General features: G+C 35.7%; 1 protein-coding gene across 5 annotated transcripts in view; it reads right to left on the minus strand.

The window, feature by feature from the left end:
• The window catches only part of LRRC49 (leucine rich repeat containing 49), a 141,486-nt gene that overhangs the window by 95,139 nt on the left and 34,232 nt on the right, over window positions 1-12,115 (minus strand). For all 5 annotated transcript variants that reach the window (XM_074392730.1, XM_010340288.3, XM_074392731.1 and 2 more), the window contains one exon: window positions 10,314-10,457. In XM_074392730.1, the coding sequence (XP_074248831.1) occupies window positions 10,314-10,457 (144 nt within the window). The remainder of the gene's footprint in view (window positions 1-10,313; window positions 10,458-12,115) is intronic.

Here is a 12,115-nt window from a genome sequence, read left to right on the forward strand (position 1 = left end):
ACTTTGAGTGGTTCAAGACTTCAGTGGAGGAAGGAACTGCAGATGTGGTAGAAAGGGCAAAAAAACTAGAACTAAAAGTGGAGCCTAAAGATACGACTGGATTGCTGCAATCTCATGATCAAACCTGAGTAGATGAGGAGTCACTTCTTAAGGATTAGGAAAGAAAGTTGTTTAGAATATCACATTAACTTAGTTGATAAAGCAGCAGCAGGGTTTGAGAGGATGGATTTCAATTCTGAAAGAAGTCTTACTCTAAGTAAATGCTACCAAACAGTATCTCATGCTACAGAGAAATCTTTCATGAAAAGAAGGGTCAATGAGGCAAACTTTATTGTTGTCTGATTTTTATGCCACAGCTATCCCAACCTTCAACAACCATCACCTGGATCTGTCAGCAGCCATTAACATCACAGCAAGACTCTCCCTCCACCAGCAAAAAGATTACAACTTACTGAAAGATCAGATGATCATTAGCATTTTTTTAGTTCTAAAGTATTTTTGAATTAAGGTATGTACATTGGTTTTTTTAGACATAACGCTATATAGCACATTCAATAGACTACAGTATCAGGTAAACATAACTTTTATATACACTGGGAAACTAAAAACTTCGTGTAAGTCATTTTATTGCTACATTTGCTTTATTGTGGTGGTCTGGAACCAAACCCACAGTATCTCCAAGGTATGCCTGTATTAGAAGTAAAGAAATCTGGGCATTTATTTTTTAAAAAATCATGTAGAACTTCTACAAAGAAAAAACTATGGTCATTTTTAAAAACTCAATGGATGGACTGAAAATCAAATTAGACAAATTGAGGATAAATTTAGTGAATTCAAAGGTAGAACCAGGTAAGTGGTAAGAATGAAGAAATGAAGCAGAGAGAAATAACAATGAGAGAGATTAAGAAACAAAGACTAGAATGAAAAGGTCCATACTCTATCTAGCAGGTGTTTAAGAAGTGGAAAGTCAGAAAATAGAAGCGCAATGTTAGAAAATATAAAGACTCAGCATGTTCCCATAATAAACGAAAGACATGTGCCAGGCATGGTGGCTCATGCCTGTAATCTCAACACTTTGGGAGGCTGAGGCAGGTTGATCATTTGAGGTTAGGAGTTCAAGACCAGCCTGACCAACATGGTGAAACCCAGTTTCTACTAAAAATTAGCCAGGTGTGGGGGTGCACATCTGTAATTCCAGCTACTTGGGAGGCTGAGGCGGGAGAATCACTTGAACTCGGGAGGCAGAGCTTGCAGTGAGCCAAGATGGCACCATTGCACTCCAGCAGGGGAAACAGGAGCAAAATTCCATCTCAAAAATAAATAAATAATAAAAGTTATGAATCTGAAGATTTAGGAAACACAAATATTAGGTATGCTAATAAAATTACCACATTTTATTAAATTTAACATTATTTTATTCAGCACTTGGGGAAAGTAAACTTATAATTAACTTATAGTAAAATGATAAATCATTTAAAATTTTTATTTATTACTGAAAGAGCTCTTTTGGGCTTACCTAACCAGGTTTTTTTTTAAATTGAGTATCATTCTTATGCATACATAAAAAGTAAGTTACACAAAGTAAATTGAGTATCATTCTTATGCATACATAAAAAGTAAGTTACAAAGTAAATCTGTTGAACTTCCAAAATATCTCCACTTTCTATACTTACTATATACACTAGCGTATACTATATACGCTAGTGTATATAGTAAGTATAGAAATAGATGGAACAGAATAGAGGGTCCAGAAAAAGATCCATTTGATTAGTGCTCGATTTCAATAGAGACAATTTAATTCAGTAGGGAAAGAAAGTTTTTTTCAATAAAAGGTGAGGAAGAAAATAGATATCCCTATGTGGGATAAAGGAAACATAATCCCTTACCTCACGGCATACACAAACTTAATTAAAAATGGATCACAGGCTGGGCATGGTGGCTCATGCCTATAAACTCTGACACTGTGGGAGGCCACGATAAAAGGATCACTTGAGCCCAGGTGTTTGAGACCAGCCTAGGCAACATGGTAAGACCTCGTCTGTACAAAAAATAAAAAAAAATTAGCCAGGTATGGTGGCATGTGCCTGTAGTCCCAGCTACATGGAAGGCTGAGGTAGGAGGATTGCTTCAGCCCAGAAGGTCAAGGCTACAGTGTGCTATGTTCAAGCCACTGTACTCCGGCCTGGGCAACAGAGTAAGACTCTATCTCAAATAAATAAGCAAATAAATGAAAATAGAAGTGAATCACATACCTAAATAGAAAGGTAAAACTATAAAACCTCTGGAGGAAAACATAGGTGAACATAGTCATGATATTGGGATAGACAAAGATTTCTCAGACAGGACAAAAAAGACAATAACAATTAGAGAAAACCAATTGACAAGCTGAACTTCACTAAAATTAGAAGTTTCTACACATCAAAAACACTGTTAAGAGAGTAAAGAGCAAGACATGGAGAAAATACACTCAATACATATATCAAATAGAGGATCTGAATCTAGAATGATAAAAACACAACCTAATTTTTTCAAACAGGTAACAGATTTGAAGTGATACTTCATAAAAGATGAAAGGATACTTGAAAAGGTGTTCAGCATCATTAGTAATAAAGGAAATGTAAATTAAAAGCACAATAAGAATCATAGAATTGCTAAAATTATAAAGACTGACAAACTTTGACAAGGTATTGAGCAATGAGAACTCTATTGCTGCTGGGAGTATAAAATGGTACAATTACTTCATAAAACTGGCAGTTTCTAATAAATTTAGATATCTACCCATCCTATGACTCAGTAATAACACTCCTATGTATTTACCTAAGAGAAATGACAGCATTTGTCCACCAAAATATATATGTAAATTAAAAACAATAGCCATGTTTGGTGGCCCATGACTATAATTCCAGCACTTCAGGAGGCTAAGCCAGGAGGATCAGTTGAACCCAGGAGTTCAAAATGAGCCTGGGCAATGTAATGAGACCCTATCCCTAAATAAATAAATAATTTTTTTAAACTACAAGAATATCCACAGCAGCTTTATTTGTAAGAGCCAAAAATTGGAAATGACCTATGTGTCTGTGGACAGAAAAATGAATAAGCAAATTGTATGATATTTCTACAATGGAATACAGCTCAGCAATTTTTTAAACTACTGATATGCACAACAAAATGGGTGAATATCAAGACATTATGTTGACTATACAAAAGAGTTCATACTCTTTATATATGTACTTTATATAAAGCTCAAAAACAGGCAAAATTAATCCACAGAGATAGAAGTCAGAATACCTGTGGGGCAGGGGAGGGTATTGACTAGAAAGAGGAACAAGGGAACTCTCTGAGGTGATATAGTATTTTATATTTTGATCTGAGTGACAGTCACATGAAATTACTCAGATTAAATAGAAGTTATTGAACTGTACAGTTGATTATGTATTTTACTGTACCTAAATTATCCCTCAATAAAGTATGGAGAAAAGGTCTTCATACTTAGATTTAAACTTCTGAATCACATTTCAACTAATAACATCCATGCTTTTCACTCACTATTGTCTTCTATGCCATTAAGAACATCAATGATGCAGTATGTCCTAAAAGTGTGCTCCATTATTGACTATGGGATTTTCTTCCAAATACTGAAACCCATTCTGTATGTTTTGAAACTGTAAGATAAAGAAAGTACCAACATGAATTGTTCACACGGCTTCTTGTTATTTTGAGATTTTTCATCTATTCCAAAGGGTTTCCTCAACTTCTCCTGCCTTCGGTTGCATTGCTTGACACATGATAGGCAATCTCTCTGAATCAATCTCAGTATTGAATGTAATACAGCTTCACCAATACATGGCTAACTTCCTTTTAAAGTATTTGATTGTTAATTAGCAAGAGCAGGTAGAATTGCAGTCATTCTTTAAAGGAAAAATAATTTGTCTCACTAATATTAATATAAAGACTTATGTCTTTGCTGCTCTATTTCCATAACTTTTTGAATAGAATGTTTCATTTCAATTCCATATCATGGTGTAATGTAATATTTTAAAATACATTTCAAACAGCGATTAAACTTAAAACATATAGTACCAACAACTGAACAATAGTATAAACAGCTATAACCAAGTCCACATATATTTAAGCAATGAAATTGCTGTAGACTGTCTAACATTGATTTTAAGCATTCCACGGATTGTAAGACATATCTAGATTTCAGAGTTGTTGGAATATGAAAAATGTGTGCTTCAAATTGGCAAAATAAGATAGTTCCACACCTAAATATATCATAGTAGATCTGAAGGACTTCAAAAAGAAATCTTAAAGGTAACCAGAGTAAGGAAAAGAAGATATCCTACACACACACACACACACACACACACACACACACAAAAGTTAGTAGACATTTTAAGGACAATAACAGAAGCTCAAAGACAATGAAATATAATCTTCAAACCATCTGGGAGAAAAATAACTGTCAATCAAGTCAAACCAACAATCATGAATAAAAGCAAAATAAACTCATCTTTTGATAAACAAAAACTGAGAGACTTCAGAGTTATCTTTTTCTAAATAATATATTTTGGGAAGAAGGATAGACAGAGATACAGAAAGGAGTAGTGAACCCAAACAAGCATGGAGATACATCCAAATAAGCACTGAGTGGAAACAATGGCAATGAAAATGTCTTATTTTGGGGCGGGGGGGGGAGTAAAAGAATATAAAGAAAATACCAGGCAACAAAAACATGTAAAATGGAAAGCGTGGCCGGGCGCGGTGGCTCAAGCCTGTAATCCCAGCACTTTGGGAGGCCGAGGCGGGTGGATCACGAGGTCAAGAGATCGAGACCATTCTGGTCAACATAGTGAAACCCCGTCTCTACTAAAAATACAAAAATTAGCTGGGCATGGTGGCGTGTGCCTGTAATCCCAGCTACTCAGGAGGCTGAGGCAGGAGAATTGCCTGAACCCAGGAGGCGGAGGTTGCGGTGAGCCGAGATCGCGCCATTGCACTCCAGCCTGGGTAACAAGAGCGAAACTCCGTCTCAAAAAAAAAAAAAAAAAAAAAAATGGAAAGCGTTACTGGATTAAACAATTCTAAGGTCCTTATCTTTAGAATTGTATTAGAGATGTGTATTAACTCTATGATTTAAGTCAAGTGTATATTTTAAAATGCTAAGAGTAACCATTAAAGTGAATAATAAAGAACAGAGAAAACACCATCAACCCAAAATAAGACAGGAGAAAATAAAAACATAGGGATAACAGAACAAAGAGGAAGCATGAAATAACATCAAAGTAAAAAATCTAAATATATCAGTAATCACAATTAGTATAATAAAGTCTCCAGTTATAAGACAGATTCTCAGATTATGTGTTTCAAAAGGGGATTATGCATTCTTTATAAGAAAAAAGTTGGAATTTAAAGAATACATACTTGATATACACTGAAAAGAACTCAGCGTCTTTTCTGTGATATTCCTGCCATACTCTTCATAAATGTCAATGTCATGAAATATAAAAAAAAAAGACTCTTCCAGATTAAAGAATACTAAGGAGATATAATAATTGAATGCAATGCATGATCTTATACTTTCTTTTGCTATAAAGGACCCTGTTGGGACAAATGGCAAAATCCAAATGAGATCTATAGATTAGATAAATGCCATCATACCAATGTTAATTTCCTAAGTTTGATAATGGTACTGTTGTTATAAGACAATTCCTTGTTTTTAGGAAATACACACTGAAATACGTGGCAATGAAGAGGCATTACGCCTGCAACTTACTCTTGAATGGTTGGAAAAAAGTATATATTAACTGACAGATATAAGGAGAAAGAAGAAGGGAGAAAGTAAGCAAGAGAGAAGATAAAGCAGATATAGCAAAATGTTATCATTTAGAGAATCTGGGTGCATTTTGTACTGGGAATTCTTTATACTGTTATTACATCATTGTCTGAAATTATATCAAATTTTAAAAATTTCCTAAAAGGTTAGGAAATTTAAAAGATATACCAAGAAAAAATTACCAGAAAAGCCTAGTATTGACATTAAATAAACATTAAGGTAGTCAGTATTATTAATGTCCTGTTATATCCTGACTACCTAGAACAATGCCTGGCAATTGGCCCATGCTTGTAAAATACTTGCTTAATGAAGGAGTTAGTAATAAAGACAGTTAATATATAATGATAAAAAGAACAATTACTAAGAAGATATATTAATTTTAAAGTTGTATGTTTCTAGAAACATAGCTTCAGAATACTGACAAATACCAGACAAATATATTGATAGTAGGCACCAACTATAGATACTAACCACATACTAGGCAATAAATAAGAAATAAAAACCTCAGCAAACTTCAAAGAACCAATTACATGTCATCTACATTTATTAGTCACAATGCAATTAAATTAGAAAATAATGGCCATAGAATAAAAAATTCATACATTTCAAAATGTTAAGGTGTACTTCTAAATATCACATGAATAAAAGAAGAAATGGAACTTAGAAAATGTTTAGAATTAAATAATAAAAAAAATACTAAGTTTCAAGACTTATAGGAAGAAGCTGAAGTGGTTCCTAGAGGGAAATTTACAGGCTTAAATGCTTTTATTACAAAAGTGTAAAGTTTTCTAATAAACTGAAAATTAATATATGAAATATCTAACACAAAACTTGAGAAAGAAACAGATAAAACAAAAGACATATACAAATGTTGATAATATTAGTTCCTATTATTTGGGGGATATCTGAAATGTTTCATGATTTGTTTTGAGTTTCATTTATTTTTTCCTTTAAATTTTTTTATTTTTTAAAAATGTTTGTGGGTACATAGGTCTATATATTTATGGGGTACATGAAATGTTTTGATACAGGCATGCAATGTGTAATAAGCACAACATGGACAATGGGTTATCCATCCTCTCAAGCATGTATCCTTTGAATTCCAAACAATTCATTTATATTATTTTAAAATATACAATTAATTTATTATTGACTATTATCACCTTGTCCTGCTATCAAATATTAGGTCTTATTTTTTCTATTTTTTTGTACCCATTAACCATCTCCACCTCCCCTCAATTCCTCACTACCCTTCACAGTCTCTGATGACCATCTTCCTACTCTTTATATCTACGAGTTCAATTGATTTAATTTTTAGATCCCACAAATAAGTGAGAACATGTGACATTTGTCTTTCCATGCCTGGTTTATTTTGCTTAACATGATCTCCAGTTCATTCATATTGTTGCAAATGAACTGTTGGGGGGAATGTAAATTAGTACATTAGTAAATTAGTACAACCACTATGGAAAACAGCTTGGAGGTTTCCAAACTATTTCCAAACTATTTTCCATAGTGGTTGTACTAATTCACATTCCTATCAACAGTATACAAGGGTTCCCTTTTCTCCACATTCCTGCCATCATTTGTTATTGCCTGTCTTTTGGATATAAGCCACTTCATAACTTGGATATAATTAATAATTTCATATAATTCATAACTTCATAATTTGGATACAAGCTACTTCATAATTTGTAAAAGAGAAAGATGTCATACAAGCTAAAAATATTTGTGAATAAATATTTGTGAATAAACAAGCAGTAACTTTTCTACATCAAAAACATTAGAGAAAGTTTCTGTTCAAGATGGTAGGTAGGTAATGCATTTGTTTCACCTTTCCGAGATTCAATGAGTGAAGCAATAAAAATACACAAAAATGAGTAAATTTATGAAAATCCTAACAAAAGAGTTATCATTAACTGATCACCACTTGTGATGAATTTCAGGCAGCTGAAAAGCTGATGGGATCTTAGTGGAGATAACCCTGAGCAGAGAGAACTGCAGCTCAGAACTACAAGAGAGATGTTTCACTCAAAGGCAGCAATTCTTTCTGACTGAATGCCATCTTACTCCACACTGGGTCAGTACATACAATGAGCAAGCATGGACTGCAGTGAACTGTGCTGAATCAAGTAGGTGTATAATTAAAGATCTGTCTACTCAACAGCTATTTTTGGAACACCAACAAACCCACCCACTCCCACTCCTGTCATGAACATAAACATGTGCAGACCAGCTGGCTGAAGAAATCCTCAGCTACAGCTTCAGGAACTCTTCTCCAAACAAAATAGAGTTATTTGTCAAGGAAGGATGGAAAGTGTGGGTGTTTTATCTATAGAGATGATTAACTACCTCTACAAAAGAATCAGAGGGAAAAAAGAATTGACTATTTCATCTGGCACAAATGAAAACAAAGTTTTTCTACCCCTAATAGAAAAGTCTTCTTATTTTGGCAATCACTGAGTGAGTCTGCCTTTTCCCCTTCACTTACACGAAAGGGAAGTTCACAAATGTGTGGGATTCAAGAACTTACACAAATCAAATGATCATACTAGAGTGAGATCTTACGGTTAAAAAGATCTATTCAACTGCACAGGACACCCTACTACTTAACATGGCCCTTCATTTAAAGATTACCAGCTACTGAGGAAAATCAAAACCATGAAAGAAAAAAAAAGCCAGAAGAATGAGTGTGGTGTCTGATCCTGGAGAAAAAAGTGATGGAAAAAAAGGTATCTTCATATTTTAAAGTCCCTTGAATCTTTTAAGAAAGAGATGCTTTGAAAAAGAAATAAGAGTTGGATGAAGTTTATTTATCCATATATTTCACAATTTATGGATATGGTAAATTTGATACATAGCAAATTTCACAATTGACTGTAATTAATATGCATGATACTTACTGTCTTTTTAACTTTTATAAATTAATGAAATTTCCTCTTCCATAAGTTGTTTACTGCTGCCTAAACTATAACAGTAATGATTAAACATAATACCCAACGGGAAATTCAGTAAGCAACCTCCTGAATATACATTATGCACTTTCCAAATGAAAGCCACAATAGGTACGAATATGCTAGGGCCAATAGACTCCTGCTCCCTACTCTAACAAAGCTTTTCAGAATCTTACCAGACCCAAGGTCCTAAGGACAAACTGAGTCCTGACTGAATAGTTCTTGGAGATTTAGCAACATAACAGGTTAACCCAATCTGAATGTCTTTTAAATAAACAGTCGTGTTCCAGCATTGTATCTAATCTGGGAAGGGCTTGACAGAATTTAGAAGTTATGGAATAAACCCACGTCTTGGATAGTGTTCTAAAATTATCCTAACCTTCTAGAAGAGATGAGCATTACCTGACTCATATTTTCTGGGAAAAGTCCAAAATGAAACCAATCATTACAATGAGGCATAAAAATAAGGTATCATCTCTCCCCCAGCCTTTTCAAGTGTACCATTTATAGTACACTTAATCCTTACAAGGGAACTCAATGTATTGAAAGAGTTAAGAGTTATATTGTGCCTTTAAAAGTGCATAAATGATACTAGAGAGAACCTAATGCAGTTTTTCTATAGCATTTGTACAAAGGAAACTTGTTAAAAGAGCGAATAATGTTCCTCATTACCTGTATCATATGACACAGCAGAACAGTTACACTTCTATTGCTCTTCACATATGTACAAATACAAAATATCTCCGCATCAAACTTCTACTTAATTGCTGACTTCCAGCAAAATCATAAATTTGACCAAGTTGATCTCAGAGTTTTAGAATCTCCTTTCCACAGTTTTGCCCCCACAATCAAACTCTTTTTCCTCCTGTTCACATGCCAGTTCTCTACCATCTTCATGACTTTTTTCAGCACCAACAAACCAAAAACACCCTAGAGTCAAACTGGTCCAATGTCGTCATTTTAGAAAAAGCTAAACTGAGTCCAGGAGAGTTATGACTTACCCAAGGTCACACAGCTAACAAGAGATGAAGCTAAGACCAGAACTGCGCCTCTGATGCCCTATGCAATGTTTTTTCCACTATGCCAAGCTGCCTCTTTAAAAACTGCAAAGCATAGAGTATTTATGTGTATCTTCACAACTCTCAACCTCTCCTCTCTGTGCCTTTTTCCTCTTGGTAAAATAATTTCTCAACTTTCAGTCACAAATAACCCTCTCTCTTATTAATTCTGTATCCATGATAAAACAGGAAAGGATTTACTACTCATTTACACCAAATGATTCATTGAGTGATAACACTTCTATTGTGTTTCTAATGTTATATTTATTCTTTAAAATGGAAAACACCTCACTACCTCCCAAATCAACATATTACAAAGCTTAATAATTACATCCACAATTTAAATTCAGAAAAAAACCTAAATAACCATAGAGTCTTACTTTGCAGAAAGCCATGTTACAACATTTGTTTCATTGCTTTGAAAAAAAGCCAGAAAGTACATATCAATTCTATTTCAATACTCACCACGAAAGTGATTTGATTGTGTCGCAGGTTAAGTTCAATTAGTGAATCCAGCCCATTAAGATTATCAACATGGCTTAAAAAGTTTTTGGCGAGATTTAAAACTCTCAACTCACACAAATGATTAATATTTTCAATTTTGGTAATCTGTTGAAAAAAATAGGAAAGGGGTGATTAGCAGGCAACAACCTGAAATATCCATGTTCTAAAAACCCTAAAAATAAAATATTCAAAATCACTGGATTCAGTGGCAAGTTTATATGTAGACATTTAAAAATCTATTTTCAATTTCCTATGTTGTAGATAATATGGAGTCACGTAACTTGTGAACATTAACTAAAAGATCATGTTTTACAATTTGACCATAGTAAATACTTGAAGTAAATTTCATCAAATAATCAATGAGTCCATTAGGCAACTTTAAGTGCTCGATACTTTGCCAGGTCTTGTGAAGGCTACACACTACCTGCCAAATAAAAACATACTGTGAGCCCAAGGTACATAAGTTCATCATGTTTTAACAAAGTAAGTCCGCCCTCGGACAGAAAAGGCAAGGGAAAGGAACAACCATCAAGTTACCCTTGTTAATTCTATTTAAACTGCAAGATCTTGAGAGCAGTCGAGTCTGAATGGAAAGAGTCAAGGAACTACGATTCCCAGTAGAAGGTGAGGGTAAGTATTTTTTTTATTAATGGAAAACTTAAGAGAGGAGATGCTGCCGGGCACAGTGGCTCACGCCTGTAATCCTAGCACTTTGGGAGGCCGAGGTGGGTGGATCACCTGAGGTCAAGAGCTCATGAGAGGAGATGTTTAGTGAGGGTGCAAAATGGTGTTTAAAACAAGAGGACTTCAATCATGGGATACGCATGTGCATATAATGTTACAGGATCTTTAGGATGTCACTTTTCTGGCCAGAAACCTCTGTGGCCAGTGGCACCTTTGCCCAAGTTTCACTCTGGCTCACTGGGCTCATTTTTACCTACTTGCCCTGGCAGGCTATGCTCAGCTCATGCTACTGGCCTGGGTCCCATGCCTGCTAAGGGCAAGTCAGGCATGGAGCTGTGAAGGATGTGTGAGCAAGCATGGGGTCTGGCCACCATGCACAGTCAGACATGCTGGCTGCTACGGCAGGATGGGCAGCTCCACATGCTGGCACAGACACCAGCTCTCTGAGAGTCTGTGGCTGGACCAGGAGCACTGCAAGCAGCTCCCGCAGCCGGCACTGGGGAACATGGTGGTGCCCGGAAGCTTGGATATACCAGGAACCTCAGGGCCCCAAAGAGGGAGTCACAGCCACAGCCTGGGGAGCTCCCAAGCCTAGGTGTCCTGAAGGGCCACAGTTCCCTTCTCTTTGCCTGCAACATGGCAAGCAAGGGGCATGTCTCAGCCCTGTTTGTGTTACAGTTCTTTTAGCCTTGCCATTCTGGGGGTCGCAAATTCTGTGGGTCCCAAGTTCTTGTCCTGCAACCAGGAAGAGTGAGGTACACAGACAAGTAGAGGGTAACCAAGACAAAGAGAAGCTTTTTGTTATTATTATTTCTGAGATGGAGTCTCACCCTGTCTCCCAGGCTGGAGTGCAGTGGCACAATCTTGGCTCACTGCAACCTCCACCTACAAGGTTCAAGTGATTCACCTGCCTCAGCCTCCCAAGTAGCTGGGACTACAGGAATGTGCTACCACATCTGGCTTATTTTTTATATATTTAGTAGAGACAGGGTTTCACCATGTTAGCCAGGATAGTCTCGATCTCCTGACCTCATGATCTGCCTGCCTCAGCTTCCCCAAGTGCTGAGATTACAGGGTGA

The sequence above is a fragment of the Saimiri boliviensis genome, chromosome 2 (assembly GCF_048565385.1).
Source record: "Saimiri boliviensis isolate mSaiBol1 chromosome 2, mSaiBol1.pri, whole genome shotgun sequence".
NCBI classification, from domain to species: Eukaryota; Metazoa; Chordata; class Mammalia; order Primates; family Cebidae; genus Saimiri; species Saimiri boliviensis.